The following is a 19,247-nucleotide window of genomic DNA, read 5'->3' as shown; positions in this document are numbered from 1 at the left end:
AAAGACCTTTACATATTTTTATTCACGGTCTGATTCCTCTCGAAAAGCCGGTGGGATTATTATGATTTTTTTGTTTGAATCGCTGCTTTTATGAAAACAGCGAACCACCTTGTTAGCGCTTGAGGTCACGCACTAATTAAATAGCGCGAGTAAAAATAAGCACTTTGCATTGGGCGTCGCTAATGGCAGAAAGTCGGCGCTGCGAATAAAATAAACACAACTCTGGGGACAAAGTCGGCGCTTTCAAAGAGACTCGCGTGTTTGCCATATTAATTCTGAATGAAATGCAATGGCGATTCATGTACGAGTGGGAAAAAAATCGGATCAATTCGCTTACAAATTAATTCAGAGAAAAGATCTGTGCAAAATACACTCAATTTAAAAATCGACTTTTGATACGAAGTTCTTAGAAAAAATTTTATATTTAAACTATTTTAAATTAATTTATATCGATATATTTGTAAACAATCTTTTTTCCAATCAAATAAATTGGAAAGAATTAAATAAATGAACAATTTTTTTTATTTATATTTGAATTTTTTTAAGCTAATTTTTGTTATTGTTGTTTTTTAATGATTCCAGTGCGGCCGCTGCGGCTGGACCTGTCTGGGGTGGAGGAGCACGTGCACGAGGGCACCGAGGTGGTGCTGACTTGCCAGGTGACGGGGGCGCGTCCCGCCGCCAACATTACATGGTTCAATGGCACCGAGCCCGTCGGGCGCCACGCCGCCGCCACAACACACGCCGCCGTCCAGGTGAGTCTGCAATTCATCCAGAGTCCCTCTTTGCACCCCCGTGAATCGAAACACAGTTTTTTTCAACCCCTGCCCCGCCCCTGACTTGGAAATTTGTTGCTCATGTTCTCTCTTCCCACTTGCAGCAACCAAGCACAAAATTAGTCAAATCTGTGAGTACCTCTCTATCGGTGTCCTCTGTGTTGCATGCTGCGTCTGTGGAAAAAAACTCCATTGCTTGCCATTTTTGCAAAATTCAGCTCTTGTAATTTAACTGGGATGGAAAGCTTGTCGGTCGTTTAATCTATGCTTTATATGCTGCTTAAAGAATTCGTTCAAAAAGTGATTTTTCCATAAATTTTCACGAGATTAAATTGAAAAAGACACATCTTAAGAAATAATGTTTGAAATTATTATTTTTTTCATAATTCATTAAAGAATTTTTCTTGTTTTTTAGAAATTGCAAATTCAATGAATTATTTTTTTTTTTTTAAATTCAGCTTATTTTTAAACAGTAGACTAAAAAAAAAAAATTAGAACTTATTTGGCATGGAAACTTGGTTTTGACAGTCGGTAATGAGCGTAGTTGAAAGCGTTGCAATCAAAGTTGGAAATTAAACCCGAACACACGCGCGTCCTTTGTTGAATGCAATCGACCGCATTTCCAATCAAAGCGCGCTTTCATTTGCTCAAACAATGCCAATTGCCTTTGTTTGCTCGCCAATTAATAAATAAAAGCAACAACAACCTGCGTGTATTGTTTTTACATTTAAAGTAGTCTTGAAATTTATTGCGTTTGAAACAAGTGTTTAAACATTTAATCAAGCTTGTTGCACCGCGTCCGTCGCTATCCATCGAGCGCGGTGTCACGTTTCGAAACTAGGCAATTTGTTGAGCGCCGCTGTGCTGCGCGTTGCATACCCAATTAAGCCACACTCGCGATACCAACTCGCTAATTTGAATACACACCAAAGAAGCATTCAAATGGCAACGGCACCGAGAATAATTTCACTTTGTTCTGTAATTTTCTATTGTTTTTATCTACCAATAATTCCGTTTGACGAAAATAACGTTCATAATTGTTGGATGAAGAAAAATGTGTTTCACTTAAATTTTAATTAAATCTAATTTGATACTTTTGCTGAAATTGGATTAACTGAAATACTTTTGCGTGATTTTTCACAAGAATATTATTTTTCTAATTTAACACTAGTTTTAGTCAAAATATTCATAAAGTGAGAAAGAAAATCTAAATTTCGGAACCAGAAGTTTCGAAAGCTGCTAAATAAACTCTTGTGAAATGAATTTATTTACTCACTTGTAATCATTAAACCGCTTTCGTCAGGAATTTTGCTAATGAAGTAGGATTTAAAATATCTACTTTGTATTTCAAATCTCTTTTTTTTTTGCCGCCCAAAATAAAGTGCATTTGGTTTTTTATTACGCTGCATAAATGGGCGTGTGTAATGTGAGGTTTTGTTATTACACTGTGTGTTTATTTGCAGTAAAACTTTCTGGCCTTATTTCGCAGCTTATTTACGGCATTAAGCTGCTGGTAATGTGGCGAGCACCGTTGCCTCTCCGATCCTAAATCAAATTAATGGTCATTTTATTTGCACAAGTCGGTCGGTCCACTCGGCTTTTGTTAATTCACTTTGCCGTGTGAGCGAAAATAATAATATTTTAATGGGCGACAGGTGCCCTTTTTAATTCCGCCGCAGAAATTAACTAAGAGGGCCGAATAAACAAGCCCGTTTTCCACTTTTATTTTGTTATGAAAAATTACTCGCTCCGCCAGAGGGTTAAATTCTGCTTGAAATTTTAATGGAAACGCTTTGCACTCAAGTGACTCTAATTCAACAAAGTCGCTAAATTCCTCTATAAAATTTATAACTTCACTTTCATTTTGAAGTTTGTATAATTTTTTATTAAAAATTAAATAATCTGAATATATTTTACATTCCAACAATTTCATTCAGGTCAGACGATATAAAAAAGTTTTTCACACAAGTTTTGAGCTCTTCAAAACATTTCAACTTATGCAACTTTTGAAAATTTATTTAATTTTAAATAAATATAAATCAATTTATTTTAATTTTCCTGATCAAAAACGCTGCAGCCTATATAAAACAAATTCGAAATTTGCGGTCGGCAAATTCGTCGTGTTCCGAAAGCTGACGTAATCAAAGTTGATTGGCTTATTACATTATCAGAGAAGGGCAGGCAGGCGACTCGATTTTACTATTATTGCGGGGCCGTAAAGCGAGTTTTGTTGGGTTGGACGAAAAATGTGGGCCGGCGAAACTTTGGAATGAGCAAGTCGTTGGCACATAGTTGGCGAGACCGGCGCTTTTTACCTCTGCTGCTGGTCGGGAGGAGAGGAAATCAATATCGGTTTGCACGGAAAATGATCTTTCTCTCCGCTCGGAACAGGGAAGACCAAGGCAGCGCCAATATCGAGCTTAAATACACATAATGTGCTTCTTTCCAACTTGTTTGCATGCAAATTAGATCGATTTTGAGCAGGAGAAAGTTTGAAAATTCGCCCCGAGCGACAATGAGAATATCAATCACGCAGGAAGCTGTAAAAGTTACGAGTCTTGGCGTATCTCATTTAATCTGGTCCAATTGGCCCGTTCCGCCGGCCGTAAACTCTCGCTTTTTATAGCCGGATTTTTAGCATTGGCTATTTGTTTCCTTTTTCCCACTGTCGCCGCCGCGTCCACATTAACTATTTAATGCGCCGCCCGCACGACAAGCAACGGGAACCATTTCAAGCTCCAAAATTCACTTCAGTTTTTCATTTTAAAAATATTATTGGAAATAATAGTCAAAAGGGAAAGATCAATTATTACATAATTAGTTCATTTAATTATCTATTCAATTCAAAGACTCGCTTTTTAAACCAAAAGATTTCATTTGTTGCTTTTTGTTAGTTTTTTTTTTTTTTTTTTTTTTTTGAGAAAAATCGACTTAAATTAAATTTTACTCAGTTTAAGTACAATTTATTGACACCTTTTAAGCCATTACGCGCAGGTTGGTGGTTTTCTTTTTTTAAAAATTGGGTGAAAATTTAAGATAATTTGTCAGAGTTTAGCGTGGAAAAAACTGAAAAAGAGTCAAAAACATTTTGCGGAAAAACTTAAAAAGTGAATTCTTGGGTTCTTATTGAGATATAAGAATTCAGCTGGCACAAAAAATTCCTTTTTACCTCCACTTCAACCCTGAGAGGTGAAATGATTCGGAGGTCATATTCTGGAGGTAAACAAAATTGTAGAAAAATATCACATTTGATCAGGCTGAAATTTTTTCGTAAAAAGAATTTAAAAAAAAAATCAAAATGGGTTTTTTAAAGTTGTTTATATAAAATTCAAGAATTATTTGCATAAATAATGCATTAATTCGTTTAATTTTTTCACATTATTCATTCAAGAGATTAAAAAAACGTAAATATTCTGTATTTTGAATCATAAATTGTTGGCTTTTTTATCATTTAGCGGAAATTGTAATTGGCGGCGACAAAGGAGAACAGTTTTGAATGTGTTGGCGCAAACGATAAATTTGGCCGCTTGTCGGGCCGGGCCGGGCCAGCAAAAGTTCCCTTTTAAAAGCAAAAAGCGGTGTGGGTCAAGCGGCGGCGTCTCTTTCTTGGCGTCCCCGCTGACCAGAGGATAAAAACTCGAGAGGATTCGTTGGTGGGACTTTTGCTCATTGCGAAAGCCATAAATCGAGGAGCAACACCAGCGACAGTTACAACCATGCAGGCCTTAAATGAGCACGGCGCTGCAAAAAGAAAGAAACTCTCTCTCTCTCTTTTAACGGGAAATAAAAGGCCGAGAGAGGAATTAAATAAACTTGAAACTTGGCTCTGGCGAATATTCTCCGTTTTACGACCGGATTTTATTTAATAATATCGAGTTGACCCAGTTCCTGATTAAATAAAACAATTATTTTGCACCCCAGACTAATTAAATTCCGGATAGTTCTGCTGAATTAAATAAAATACATTCTTCCCTCTCTGACGTATACTTTTGCCGTTTGAAACTTTTCGCTGCATTAAATTTCGGGCGCCAAAAGTTGGCCGATCCATCATCTTCTTCCGCCCACCTGCTGTCAATGCGTTGTATAAAAAAAGCGGCGAGTCCGTCGAGATTTCGCTCGTCCGTCCATCCACCTGCTCTCAAACTCGCCCCAAGTGTCAATAATAAATAAATTGGACCGATGAAAAGCGTTGACGCCGAATTGTTCTTTCGCCAGCGCAACTCCCCTGCGAAAACTACCCAAATAAAAAGGTGCCATTTTTTCGTCTATAATTTAATGTCGCTCAAAAATATATTTGTTTATTTACCTAATGAAAATTGAAACGTTTCCATTAATTCTAGAATAATATTCTCCATTTTTTTTTTATGTTTTTCAACTCAACATTCTTCGCCTGAACACTTTCTTTATCTTAACATAAAAAATTGAGTTTTCTTTGCGTGTTAAGTTTCAAAGACGATCAGGGTGTAAATCAGGAGGTATGAATGCGAGAGGGTAATTCTGGAGATGAAAAAGCGGCAGCTCTGGAGAAGATTTACAAGTTCAATCTCGCGGAAGCGACCCTCGAATTCCTGCGCGCAGCACATTCTTCGCGCCAAGGTGTGCCAAAAAAAAGAAGCGTCGGAATACATCAGCCCGGCCGGCTTTTTATTCATCCATCTTCAATAATCTCGAGTTACGTCTTCATTTCGCCGGCGATATTTCCTCGCCGCCATTTTTGCCGCCCGGCCAGAGGGCGCGCTTTGATTTACGAGAGGAGCCTCCGAGCATTTCGCATATAATTGGCGCCGCCTTGTGATTTACGATTCTAATTACTGCGCCTATTAACTTTTCTTGCAGAGTGACGGAATCCTTTCTCATCTCAAGGCTTCTTTCAAAAACGTTTCTTTTCAAAAATCTTCAAGAGAGAGAAAATCACCCGAAACTGTAGATTTCTTTTATTCAAAAAAAAAAAAAGGAAAAAGATCTTTTGAAAAAGGTTATAACAAAATTTTAACTGAAAATTATTGAAATATTAATTTTGAACATTCTATATCCATCAAATTTTCAGCAATGAGCAATGGAAAAAACTTTAAAAGCGGTGAGAGGTTGAAAATGTTTCATATTTTCTGTCAAATTTTAATAAAATCTAAACAAGAAGACTCAAAATCACCAAATCAGATATTAAGAAAGCCAGTTTTTGAGATATTTGAGCCTTTATTTTAAAAGTGTTTTCTTTTTTATTAAAAAAATTAATAATTCGGCTGATCTCTTTATCAATCAGTTTAACTCGCAACAAATTTTGCCAGAAATTAATTTGGTGAAATGCGCAGGATTTGTATATAAATTCAAATAAATTAATTCATTTGGCCATAAATGATAAATTCTCGCTCTGGTGAGTTTTGGTGGATTAGAATAAATTGCGTCGATCCGGATTTCCCGGGGCCAATTCCACTGTGAGAAAAATGCATGACGAACCAAACGAGTCGGGGGAAATGGCAGAGACACGAATTCAATTAGCGTTGCGACGGAATTATAAAGCGGGCGGCAACAATTATTGCCGCAGGTAGACGCGTGTCTTTCAGTCTTTGTCTCGGCGCGGCCATAAATTTAATCTGATTATTCCGCCCTAATCGTTTGTGTATTCCATTATGTGCGAGAGCGACAATAACCGCGCGCTGGTATTATCGGAGGCCGAGCAAGGAGTTTTGCTCCGCTTCACAAATGTCGCCGCCGCTATAATCATCATTCCCTCCACTGATGTGTGATATTAGACGGTGCAAAATAATAGCTCCCTTCCCCCCCCCCCCTTTATATACCAAACATCAACTTGCATCTCCTTTTCGGTCCCTCTGGTTAAAGCAGAACATGCAAAATGGTAATATTATTGCTTGGACAATAGAAAACATGTGTTGAGTAAATATTTTTCTAGTTAAAATGAAACAAAAGTGTTTAAAATCGGTTTGAAGAGGGGAAAGTGTATTTTTTTTTTTTTATTATTCCTTAATGTGAATAAATATCAAATTTCATGACCAATGTTGAAATCGCCATCAAATAATTCTCTCCACTAAAAGCTTCAAATCAGGGATTCTTTTGAGATTCAAATTTTCCCGCCAAAAGAATTTGAATCTCAAGGGAATTTAGTCCTGATTCCTAAGATTCTAAATTCTTGAAGACTGCCCAACGAGGTTCAAATGCTTTTGGCGCCAAAACCTGATGAATGGTCTTAAATGCTGAAGGATGTGAAATTTCCAATCGTGATTTCTTATTTGGTCATGAAATTTGGCCTTCTTTCACTATCAGAATTGAAAATAAATTACCTGTATTACTCTTTCTTTACTGTGCAGATTTTTTTTATTCGAGAAAATATGCAAAAATTTCTGCAGAAAGTCTAAAATTACTGACCGAAGTTTGTATTTTAGAAAAATTTCGAAAATTCTGCACAGAAGTTTATAATTCGCTATCAATATGCAGTCGAAATGCGGGTTGGAATTCAAATGAGCCGAGCAGGACCACATTCGCATAATATTTTATTTGACGGGCCGCCGCCTTTTGCATAATGAATGCTCACCCTTGCCGGTCTCTACGATACGAGGGTGAAAAAACGCGGCCCCCGTTGCATAAACTTGTTCAACTAATGGAGCTCGCCCGACTCGCGTACACATTTTTTTGCCACTCGGCATTAATTTTTTATTCGCCTTCAACGGCTTAAAAGCTAGCGCAGTTTCCTTTCAACTGCAGATAAGCCGCGGAGATAAAAATAAGCACCCCTGCAACTATGCAGTTTGTTGCATCCAATTAAATATGCCTTTGTAAAATGTCACCCCTTTGCGAAAACTTAAAACTGCTGGTTCTTTGTATGATCTTTTCATCATTAAAAAATCTTCACTAGTTTGCATGTTTCTTTGTAAATATTTCATTGCAAGAATGGAGTTTTTATTAATTTATTTTGAAAATTTATATTTAATTGTATTCTTTTTGACACATTTGAGCAAAAATTAATTGCGTTTGGTAAAATAACAAAATTATTTTAGTATTACAATTTATTTCTTATCTGAAAGCATTTTTTTAAAATTATTGTTACAATCAATTGTTGGAAAAAATTTATTTGTTAGACAAATCGGCACCACCACTAGCAAGAATTTTGGTAAAACTTAATCCACACAGTTTTAAATTACAAGAATTTTACAAATTCATGAATTTTTCAAACCTCCAAGTAAAAATTTAACCCTTTGAATAATTTAATGGATTCAAGTGACATTGTTTGCTTCTTATTTAATCGAAATCTTAATTTTTATCAGTGGAAATCATGGCAGCTGTAAAAAAGCTCATAATTTTTTTAATTTAAATTAGATATTTTTGGCTAATTTTAGTTTTATTTCAGTCGGACGGAACTTACGAAACGCAGAGCGAGTTGCGGTTCAAAGCGACGCGGCACGAAAACGGCGAGACTTTGACCTGCGAGGCGACCAACCCGGTCCTCGTTGAGCAAAAGGAGCGGCCCCTCAAGGACACAGTCACCTTGGAGGTTCTTTGTGAGTGCAAAACTATTTTCCTTTTTCGATTAGGCCATGCTAAGTCCGAGTTAATTAGAAATTCCGTCGGAAAGCAGTAAAAAATATGGAACAAAAGAGTTGCCAAATAATTTTATTATTTCGCTATGAATAATTGAGACGAGTAATTATGTCTGAGCAACTCATGCAAATGTTGGTCGTTTTTTTTCAAATCTTTTTCGGCTTGTTTGTTGCGCCAACTCGTAAAAAGTTTCTCTCTAATTGCGCAAATGTTGCTAAACTTTTCCTTGGCCAGCAAATTTATATATATTTAGCGTGTGTCCGAAGAGCCGGAAACACACGGACAGTCTTTTATTTTTATAGGGCAAACTTTTTCTCCGTCTCTTCGGGAGAATAAAAAGAGAGTTCTTTATTTTCGAGAGAGAGAAAGATGATGAAGTCGAAAGAGGTTGCGACAAATGCAATAAAACAACGGTTGATCCAATATCAAATCCGAGATGCATAAATTTGTTATAAAATCTTTCCTTTGAATTATGGACGCAAATGTATTCTCAAGAAATTTGTTTCTTTCGATCCGTTTGCTTTGGAAAAGGAAATCCGTCCGGAGCGATGCGCATTTTGAACCGCGCGTTTTTCATTTCCGAAATTTATCGCCGCGCTGTTTAATGTTTCGAACATTGTGGAATCCGCGCGTTGTGTGTCGAGTGCTTTAAAACGGATGGCATCGTCACGGAATAACAATAAAAATGAATAACAACACTTTATTCCGAGCACACGAGCGGCGGCTTTGTTATTATGATTATTTTTATTTCGGTCGTGTCGGGTGCCGCGGAAATTGTTTAAACGATTCTTCGTGCACCAGAGGGTTCTGCAAACGGCACCGATCCGCAGATGTTGAAGGGAGAACTGCAGTTCTTCACTTTTTATTAGTTTTTCTCTTCAAAACTTATCAAACATAAAAAAAGGGAAAGATTCTTTGCTTAAAAGTTTCAAAACTTGATAAATTCTAGTAAAAAAGACAATTTTAATGTAAATTTTATCACCTTAAATTGTTTTGAAACTTTTGAAGAACTTAATTTTTTAGTAATTTTTTAATCATATAAAATAATAATTAATTGTGGATACAATTTTAACTCTATTTTGTATTTTAATTATCTTGAGAGCTTAATGTTTCTCAATGAAGACAAGCTAATGTAATGAAAAAGTATTATTTTTTTTACAAATATTACCGAGAATCAAATATATTTAAATCAAAATGACACAATTTGAACAGATCTATTGTCAGAATGAGTTTCTGAATGAAATTGGTCGTAACTGGTAATAAAAGGCTCAAATTTTATCAGGTGTTTTGAAGCAAGAAATGTCTTTGTTAGATACCAAATTTCTAAATTACTGAAAGTCAGTTTTAACTTTTATTTATATATTCTAATTTTCACGGCACCTTTACAATTTGCAATAAGTCACTTATAAATGAAAAAGGATATTTGAAAAAAAAACTTTGTTGCATTTTCCAAATGTGTATAAATACAACAAAAATACATATTAATTTAAATATTTAAATTTTTCAACTAATGAAACTTGGTTTATTGAGAATAATGTAAAAAAGGAATATCCAGAGAAGATTTTGCTCATTCTTTTTGTAAAAAACGCGCATCTCCCTAAAAGATCTCCATAGAAAATCGAGACGAGCTTTTACGACTTTCAGCGTCTCTTCTTCGCCTTCTTTGTTATTTCCTGCGTCTTTTGTTTCGCAACTTTTGATTAGACGTGTACCTAGCCTGTCTAACTCGCGACACAAAAAGAACTAAAACTAAGTAAGATACTCTTGACGCCGCCGCCGCCGCTCTGGAATGGCTGGCAAATAAATTGCAGTGGCGCGCGAGAGAAAAAGGGAGCATTTTATTATTATCGCTCTTTATTGTTTACGTACCTGTCGGCAAACTCGCTCAACTCCATTTACGGCTACATTCTCATCAACAACGACATCAACAATAAAAAGCTCAACAAAGCCAAATGAAATTGCCGTTTCATTCGTTGGTCGATTTGTGAAAATTCTAAAAATGGAAATTTGACCCGAGGCCATTATTTGGGCGGCCACAAAGAGACCCTTGCTCGTTGCCCCCGACATGCAAATGAAGCGTAAACAAAACAGCGCGACAAAAGCGAGGGTGAAATCCGTCCATGTAATTTGGCATCAAAAGTTTCTTGCTACTTTTGATCCCAAACGGCCTCACCTGGCGTGGCCGGGCCGGGCTAGGCCGACCGATGGAGTTTGCTAAGTGCAGAAGGACAAGATTACAAGGGGCTGCAGAAGGGGGAAGAAGCAACCCTACGCTTTGTGCCTTGTCCGGCGCAAAATAAGATCAATTAAAAGTATGTGCAGCGCCGTGTTTTATTGCGTGCGTTTAACTTTACGACTGCAGCAAGGCCTCGTCCGTCCAATTTGCAGCTCGGCGAGTTACGGCCCGGCTGGGATTTGTTTGTTAAGTGCCTTCCGCGCCTGCTCGCTGTCAAAATTTGCTTATTACAACGTCATACAATCTGGTTTGTTGAGCAAAAGTAAAACAAATGTTTACACAAAAAGTGGAATTTTTCGGTTATTTTTGTTTCAAATGTTTAAAATTGCTCAAAATTTTGACAATTTTTCCAACATTTGAAAAAAACAATAAGTAAATTTAAATTGTGATCATCCTTGCAGCTTTTTAACTTCAAATGTTATCAAAGATAATTTATGTTAACTCATGGATTTTATTCTGTGGAGAGTTTTGCTACAATAGATCAAAACTCCTGCTTCATTTTTTGGCTTCAAATTCTTCATTTTTATTGTATTACATTGGGTGGGTTCAAATATGAGAGAATCCCTCTTTGAGAATCACCTCTTGAGAATCGCTGCAAGAATCGATTCTCTCATATTCTGACCCACCCATTGAAACTTAATATCAATTTGACTGAATTATGTTGAAGAAACCTCTATTTCTAATTTAAAACTCGTGGAAAGAGATTATTTCATTCCATTTTTCTTTACCCAAATTAAATTAACAGCAGTTTTAGTAAACCTTAAATTCTGGAGGCCATTTTGGAATTTGATAAGTAAAACATTTTTCAATAATTGGGTATTATAAAATTATCTTGATGTTTGTTTGCATAACTCAATTTATTTAAAAAGCTCAAAAAATTTGCTTAATTTTCTCAGAAAGTAGAAAAATGTAAAGAACTACGTTTTTTTTCAACCTTCAATGGACCTTTTCTCAAAAATTTACGCTGTGAACCACAATTTTCCGCTTGTAAAAATGATCCTTATGGCCTAAACTGTAACTTTTTTTTGAGATTGTTCTGCCCTGAGGTGGTTTTACATCTTAATATAAACGCTAGCATTAGCTTTTTAAAAAATTGTGAGCCCTACTTGAAGTGGGTTATATTTTATTTGCCTGTTTAAAAGTCGATTTGCAAATCCTTGACCGGAATTCGCAACGAGCCCTGTTTTGGCAAGCGGCGGAATTTATGTGCACCGAGAAAGGGTAATTAGAGTGAATAAAGATTTGGCCATTGTTCTGTGCCAACTAATCAAATCGAAATCCATTTGAGCCGCGCGGGGTGCGAAATAAATTACGCGCGGCGTCCTTTTTTGCTTATAAATCTTGGGCGCGCTGACATTATGATAATTCTATGCATGTGACACTTTGACAAAGTATCTGCTCCTCCATTCAGACCGCATTAACAATTGTTTCACTCTCAACAGCAGACTTCATTACTTATACAAGCGACGACGCGGATTATTTCCCTCCTTTCACCTGCTCCCTCTCCCTGCCTCCCTTTATTCTTTGCCAAAACCCCCCCGGAAAGAAAAAGCGGCAGCGAAGGAAATTATCTCGGGCGAGCATCTTTGCGGACCGATTTATTGCCGCGTTACGACCCCTTTATCAGTTGCAATAATGGCCCTAAATTACGGCCAAATTACCCTCTTTGGCGCAATGAGCGGTAAACAAAGACCCTCTCCGACTACAATCAACTTTCAATTATCTCCAAGACGAGGGTTAATTATTTTTCAAAGGAAATAAATCGCCTCAAGGTCTTTACTTTAAATTCACTCTGCATTAACTAAAGTGAAAAGCAATTTTAATTTACTTTTATTTCTGTCGGAATGTTTTAACAATTTCTTCTTTCTCTATAAAACTTCTTTCATATTCAGTAATACAAAAATTAATAATCTTTATAACTTTTGAAGAAAAATCGTGAACCCTGCAATCAAAGGATCTGATTTTTACTTGCAAATTAAATTGATTCGAGTCGCAAGAGAATTCTTTTCCTCGCACTTTCCGTTTTCTTTCCCAGCGCAGGCGGAACCTTTCAAGAAGATTATTTCGCAGAGATTAATGGAATTAAAAGTTTCGCTGGCAAACCTGCGCGATGATTTTATCAATGCAAAGCAGGCAGCCGAGTCCGTTTCTTTCACTCGAATCGGCGCATTTTCCGCCGCACCTCTCTTTTCATCTCTCTCGATCTTGGAGCTAATTTGCAGAGTGGTCGACACCGAGATTAATATCCCCGTGCGAAAACCGCTGCCGTGAACTTTGCTGCGGGGTGATAAATATGCGCGCGCATTGTGTTCATTTGTTTCGCGCGGAAAAACGAGCCGGCGCCACCTTTTTCATTTTTGCGCGTCTAGGCCAACTTTTTAAGTGGCTTTTACAAGTCCCCGCGAGACTTTTCGCATTCGTCTCTCGCCAGCTTAGTTTTGTGTGTCTGCGCGACTAACGAGCTTAAGCAGAGAAAGAGAGACGCGCGCGCACCAAATCCGGCACCAAAGCCCATTCACGGAGATTGCAAATCAAACCAACTAAATTGCGAATTGATGAGGAAAAGAGTTCAAAAATCGCTTTCAAACGCAAGATAAGTTTGACACATCTGGCTTCAAAACAAGGCATTTTTATTTATTTTACATAAATTTTAGTTTTATTTAGTTATCTGTTAGTAAATTTAAACGAAATTAAAAAAAAAAAAATTTATTCACAAAAATTCAAATTCTTCCAATTATATCAATTATTCAATTTGAGATTAGGATAAAATTTATGAATCAAGGAAAAATGTGAATCAAAATTAAAAGAATAAACTTTTTAATCCCTTTTTCTTTTTTCTTCAAGCGTTACTTCCAACTTTAGCTCAAGGGCTTTCGGTAAAGTTCCGCAATGGACGCCAAATTTCGGAAACAATTTGTAAATATAGCTATTTCTATATGATTTTCCTCCCTCTAAATTTCGTTAAAATTCGATATTGTGTTTGAATCCACCATGCACATGAATATGGAAGTTAAAAATCCTTATTGCTTCTGCGAGCCGATCTTTGTTTGGCTCTTTGCATAGGAGTGGATTGTGATGTGATGAAGATGGTGCCGCGCAAGAGGCGGAGGTAATGCGATTATTTGTCGGTGTCTCGCGCGGATTCGATGCAGCTGTGAAATTGGACGTCAAAATCTATCTCAGGCGGGGTAACAAATGAGGCTTCATTGTCGCCCTTCCTATTCATTATATTGCGAAAAGCAAACTTTGGAGCCGCTCGCGTGCTCACTGAATTCAATAATTCCGCCCTGAGAATTCATGTGTTGGCCCGCAAGGACTTGTCGCGCTGTTCACTGGGCCGAAAGCAAAAGGCTCAAAAGCAGTCCTGCACACGCCCCACCGCATGATGAATGGAGCAATTTAAAACGACGAAACGTTGCAAACATTGAAATAATACGCAAGAACAAAAATTTTTCATTCTTTTTTGTATTTAATATTTAAATTTGAAAAAGTATCAAACTTTTATTTGAAAATAATTTTTCTGTGTAAATTAATCCTCCAATAACCGATTCAATCACAATTATTTCAATTTAAAATAAATAAATATTTAATTTTTGTTATTAATATTACTTTAATTATATTAATCTTCAATTTTCAGAAATTTAACTGGAAAAACAATCCTTATAAAAAATAATTATTCTAAAAATCGTTTCAATCACAGCAATTGCGATTTTTCACATGAATTATTTTCAAATTCCTGATGATTTTTAAGGGATGAAAATTGTGATCAAGTTTTTCCACTAATTTTTCTGTTTATTATTATTTATTTGCAGATTTCCGTGATTTGGCTCATAATTTCTGTTGTTGAATCGAACTGAATCGAAAATGGCCCAAAACCAACAAACAAGTTTTGTGTTTTGTGCTGGGGGTCGGGGAGAGAAGGGGAGGGTGCTGGAATGTTAGCGGCCTATTTACCGAAACAATTATCAAAACGCTGAGTCTGATTTTTGCGAGCCAAGTGCCGCATAGCAGGCGATTCCAACTCTTCCACTCTCGCACAAAAACATTGATTTTTGCAGCTGCAGACACGTGACTGGCTTGCCTAATTCGCCGCGTTATGATGCGCTGCTTTTCGCCCCGCGCGATCCGTCATTTTCCAACTCTCGGGATGTAAAATAAATCATTTCAATTCTTGATCTGGGTTCGCGCCAGAGATGGATTTATTTATGCGAAAAGGTGGGGGCAATTTTTCTTCTATCCGACCTGGGCAAATAAAATTACGTGCCGGAGCGAAAAGAAAACCTCCTTTTTTTCCATTTTTTGCCTTTGTGCGAAAATGAAAATGCAGAGGACAAACAACGCGGCGGAATTGCAATCTAAATAAGTGGCTTCCGCGCACGCCATGATATTTATTTATTTCCTTTTCCTTGTTATATTCCAGAGACGCGTGCATAAAACTTGCAGCGAACGTTGTAACAATGAAAAGTAAGTTCGGCGGCACACATCCTGCAAATTTGCGCGCAGCACAAAACTTTCAGTCTTGTTTACAAAAGCAACTTTCTGAATGTCTGAAGCTGCTCGCGAGGTGCTACTTGGAAAATTTAATAAGCTCGACGAGTTACAAAAATTATACAACTTTGTGAAATGTAGAAATTGTTCAGAGGCTTACAAACAAAGACCAAGAGGGGATTTTGCAGGCTCTTAAAGGTCTATGAACTCCGATTTTTTACTTTTCAATCGTTTATTTCTATAATATCAAGATCTCTTGAGGCTTCTATAAATTACTCTTAAAATAGTAGACGAAACTCTTTAATAGAGTACAAAAAAACCCTACTCAATTTGAACAAAATATATTGAAAAAAAGCCTCAATTTCTAATTTGTAACTTATATTTACTTAAAATTGAACATTTTCAGTTGTTTAAACGTTACTTTAAAATCTAAATTATTTTTAAAATGGTTTCTCCTTAGCTTGTTAAACTCGGAAATAAAGTTATGTAAAGAATAAACATGGATTGCTTTTTTAAAATAAATTATTCGCTTTTTTAACAAAAAATTATTCTCGTGTTTGGAGAATCAGCCTTTTTTTAAGGAATTCAGTCCGTTTTATTAAAAATATTAAAAAGAATTATTGAATTTAAAGTTTTTTCAATAAGTTCGATTAAAATATTTTTTCCATTTCAGTTTTATACAATTTTATTGAATAAAAAACCTTTTCCAATGTATTTTCACTCTCTGGCTCGACTGGCCAACATTTCCAAACATTTAATTTATTTAAATCTCAATAGCGAACGAGATTTTCAACACGATTCCACTTTGCTTTTAATCTGCGACTTTGGATTCAAAGTTGGTTCATTTATTCGTCGCGTTGAAAAGACAAAGCTTGTTTTTGCCTTTTCACGACGCTGCTGGCAAAATGAAAAGCGTCCACTTAGCATGTGCGCGTGAAATAATTTGGCGCGGCCCGCGCGCGTGAAAAGCATTATTTTAACACTGGTTTTCTCTCTCTCGTTTAATTCCAGACCCGCCATCTGTGTTTGTCAGCCCTGAAAATGTGACTGTGAACGAATCAACGGACGTGCTGCTCTTTTGTCAATTCGACGCCAACCCCGCCGTCCTCAACTCCGTCCAGTGGTGAGTCGATCTCTCGTTTTACAACCAATTTCAGTTTTTCCCCCGCACACGCCAATTTCCAATCAAAGTGAAATAATTATATGCGAACATTGCGGTGATGTCTCGCTGCACCAACGCGGCCAATCAAACTAACTGGAAACTATTAATTATTTCGATATCGCAACGAATCCCATTAACAAGCGCAATTATTGAAACTGCCCTCGGCTAATTGAACCGGAACGCGTGTTCAAAGTCATATTAAAAATTAGACTCCAGAGTAATTTTTTAGCTATATTTGTAGAATCTTTTTATATAATTTTACAGAAACAAAAAATTTTATCAAGCCTTTTTACAAAAAGACGGAAAAATTAAATTTAAATCAAGTAAAACTTTGATAAATCTGCTTATATCGGTGCTAGAACAAATTTCCCAATACCAAAATGACCCCTTAGATGTCCTCTTTCAAACGATGTGTCACATTTAGTGAAAAGTCTTATAAAGGTCAAAGGTCACCGAGGTCAATTATCTTTTCACTACGTGTAATACGTTTTTAGTTAGGTCTTGCCAAGTTGATCACTTTTTGTCATTAGGTACTTTGGGCTATCGTGCTCAGGGAAAAATTTACAGAGGCTCAAATACCCAGAAAAAAAGCTTGAAAAAACACGTTTTTGCTCTTTTAATTTTTTTATTAATTTAATTAAGGAAAAAGCCAGTCAGTTCATTCACTATCATGAGGTAAACTTTCACGCTCTACAAAATGGCTATTTCAGAATTGAAGTTTAATTGAGGAATAACCTTCAATTTTGAAGTCAAAGGTCACAAGATCACTGGAAGTGACCTCAAACTTTGACCTACGATTTTGCTTCCAAGATTAAAGGTGTAGAGGGCAACGAGACAAATTCAAGCGTTCCCGGGATTTTGTTCTACGACCACCGGAAGCCGAAATAAAGCCTTTTTTACAAAAATCCAATTTTGAGTGTCCCGTAAAACAAATTTAATTTCAAGAATAATGAGGTAAAACTAAACATTTTTGAGAAACTTCTTGCTATGGTGAAGATTGGATGACCCTGCCAAAAAACACGTTTGAAAACTTACGCCAATAAATGTTTTTTTTTTATAATAAGATGGATTTAAACGTTGGTTTTAACAAATTTGCATTATTTGTCCAAAAAATGATGATTTTATATAATTTGAAATTTTCAAGTGAAATTATTTCAATCCGTAAAGAATTTAACTTGGTATTTCTTTGGAGTGAAGAACATTCTAAACAGAAATGAAGAAATTAAACGTATTTTTCAATTTTTTTCTCGCTGCAAATTGAAATGGGAAAAGTGGCAATTTCTCATCGGAAGCTAGACAAGCGTGCGTGTAATTAGGAGGCGCGCGCGAGGTTTGAAATTTTTAATAAGCGAGCGGGCGGGCGCAGCAATAAAGTAACAGAGAAGATCATACATCACTCTCGGGGGCCCGAAATTGGCCCGTAAATGGCGGCACACGCGCTGTCTCAACGCCTCGGCCGCTTCATCCTTCTTGCTCGAAAGCCGCTTCATTCATTCATCACTCGGCGAGCGCGAATCATTTTTTATTTCACGCCTAGATTACATTTTCTTTCTTTCCCTCTGAGTCGGAGTCGCAGCTTCCACCTTTGTGCAAAGAAAGCAACCGCCGAACCAGCATTATCGATTATTGTTTTCAGCTCTCGGCTGCGAGACGCGACTCGAATAAATTTCACGCGCAAACACAACCTGAGAAAAGTCATTCAAGCTTCATCCAAATAAGTGTTCATTTTACTTTGCCAAACCTCAAAAACACAAAAATTTTCTTGATAATCTGGAAAATTTCATTTAAAATTCTAATGAATTTAATTTCTTTGAAGTCCTTTTGGAAAAAAAATTCCTTTTTGGGAAAATAAAATCCTCTTGCAATTTTTGAATGTTGTATTGAGAAGGAAAGCGTGTCAAAAGAAAGTGCCAGGGGCCAATTTAAATGCTCTCTGTGTCGTCTTTGAATGCACAAAAGAGAGCCAAGTCGTGTCGCGCGGAACAGCAAATATAAATATATAAAAATAAAGGAAAACAAGCGCGCCCTCAGGCCGCAGGGAAAGGGTTGCCGCTGGTAACGACATTAAACCTGCTTTCTTTTTTTCTTTGCTTTCTTTGCTGGAAAAGCAGAAATGGCTGAAGCCGCTTTCACGCTCCAGCAATTCGCGAGCAACCGATCTAGGTGCTTTCCTTGGAAAATGTGCAGAGAAAAAATGAGACATAAATCATGCAGATTTTGTTTTCGGTGCGGCGGCGCGTGAAATTGTTGTCTCTCGCGCTGATTGAATTTGCGCGACATATTGACACGTGACACGTTGATTAAGTGACAATTTCCCGCCATCGCACTCAACCGATTACTTCGATTTTCCTACTTTGTCGCCCGCGTAGATATAATTCTGACCGATTTTACTCAAATTCAAAATTGCTGCTTATTAGAGCAAAAAATTAGAATGAAATAAACCAAGCCAAATTTGATATTTTTTTGTAAAGAAAATTGCAATCAAGATTTTTCGTGGAAAAATTTCAAAATTATTAAAAAATGCAAACTGTTGCTTTTTTTATTGTGAAATGTGTTTTGTTTTTGCAGTGAAAACAATCTTCTGAACTAAATGTTTTTGTTTATAAACAGCAATTTTGTAAACAGAAAAAATTATTCTATAAAATTTCGGTAAACTATGAACTCATTTTACAAAATCTGTTTTTTAATCAAAAACTTTTGTCAGATTTTTTCCTCCATTATTTTTCAAATTAGGCTTGGTTTCTTTGTTTTAAGTTGTTAAAAAAAAATAATAAAATGGAAAATTAATGCCGAGCACATGGAATTGAATTTAAAGTTGAAATGCCAAGTCGTGATTGTAAAAAACTGCACTGACTTGGGCAAGTTATTAGTTTTCCATCGCTGCATTTTTTTGTCCCTGGAATTGGTGCCATTTTTATTCAAAGGGATGCACACGCGGATGAGTCGGTCGGAGCCAAAGCCGCGACGTCACTGGAGCCAGCAGCCCATTCGTCACTGCAGCTTTGAAGACGTAATAAGGCCACGAGGCTTCAAA

General features: G+C 36.6%; 1 protein-coding gene across 16 annotated transcripts in view; it reads left to right on the top strand.

The window, feature by feature from the left end:
- LOC132203822 (hemicentin-1) overlaps nt 1-19,247 on the top strand; it is a 165,978-nt gene that overhangs the window by 122,672 nt on the left and 24,059 nt on the right. For 15 of the 16 annotated variants that reach the window (XR_009442469.1, XM_059631929.1, XM_059631923.1 and 12 more), the window contains exons 6-9: nt 583-755; nt 881-907; nt 8,137-8,287; nt 16,063-16,174. Coding sequence is in view for 15 of the 16 variants with exons in the window: in XM_059631929.1 (XP_059487912.1) it covers nt 583-755; nt 881-907; nt 8,137-8,287; nt 16,063-16,174 (463 nt within the window). In the remaining variant the exon portion in view is untranslated. The remainder of the gene's footprint in view (nt 1-582; nt 756-880; nt 908-8,136; nt 8,288-16,062; nt 16,175-19,247) is intronic. The other variant, XM_059631920.1, reaches the window with a different exon arrangement.

This window comes from Neocloeon triangulifer, unplaced genomic scaffold (assembly GCF_031216515.1).
Source record: "Neocloeon triangulifer isolate White Clay Creek 2 clone unplaced genomic scaffold, ASM3121651v1 ptg000020l, whole genome shotgun sequence".
Classification (NCBI taxonomy): Eukaryota; Metazoa; Arthropoda; class Insecta; order Ephemeroptera; family Baetidae; genus Neocloeon; species Neocloeon triangulifer.
The sequence above is the reverse complement of the archived record's forward strand: the minus strand, read 5'-3'. Positions and strand labels throughout refer to the sequence as shown.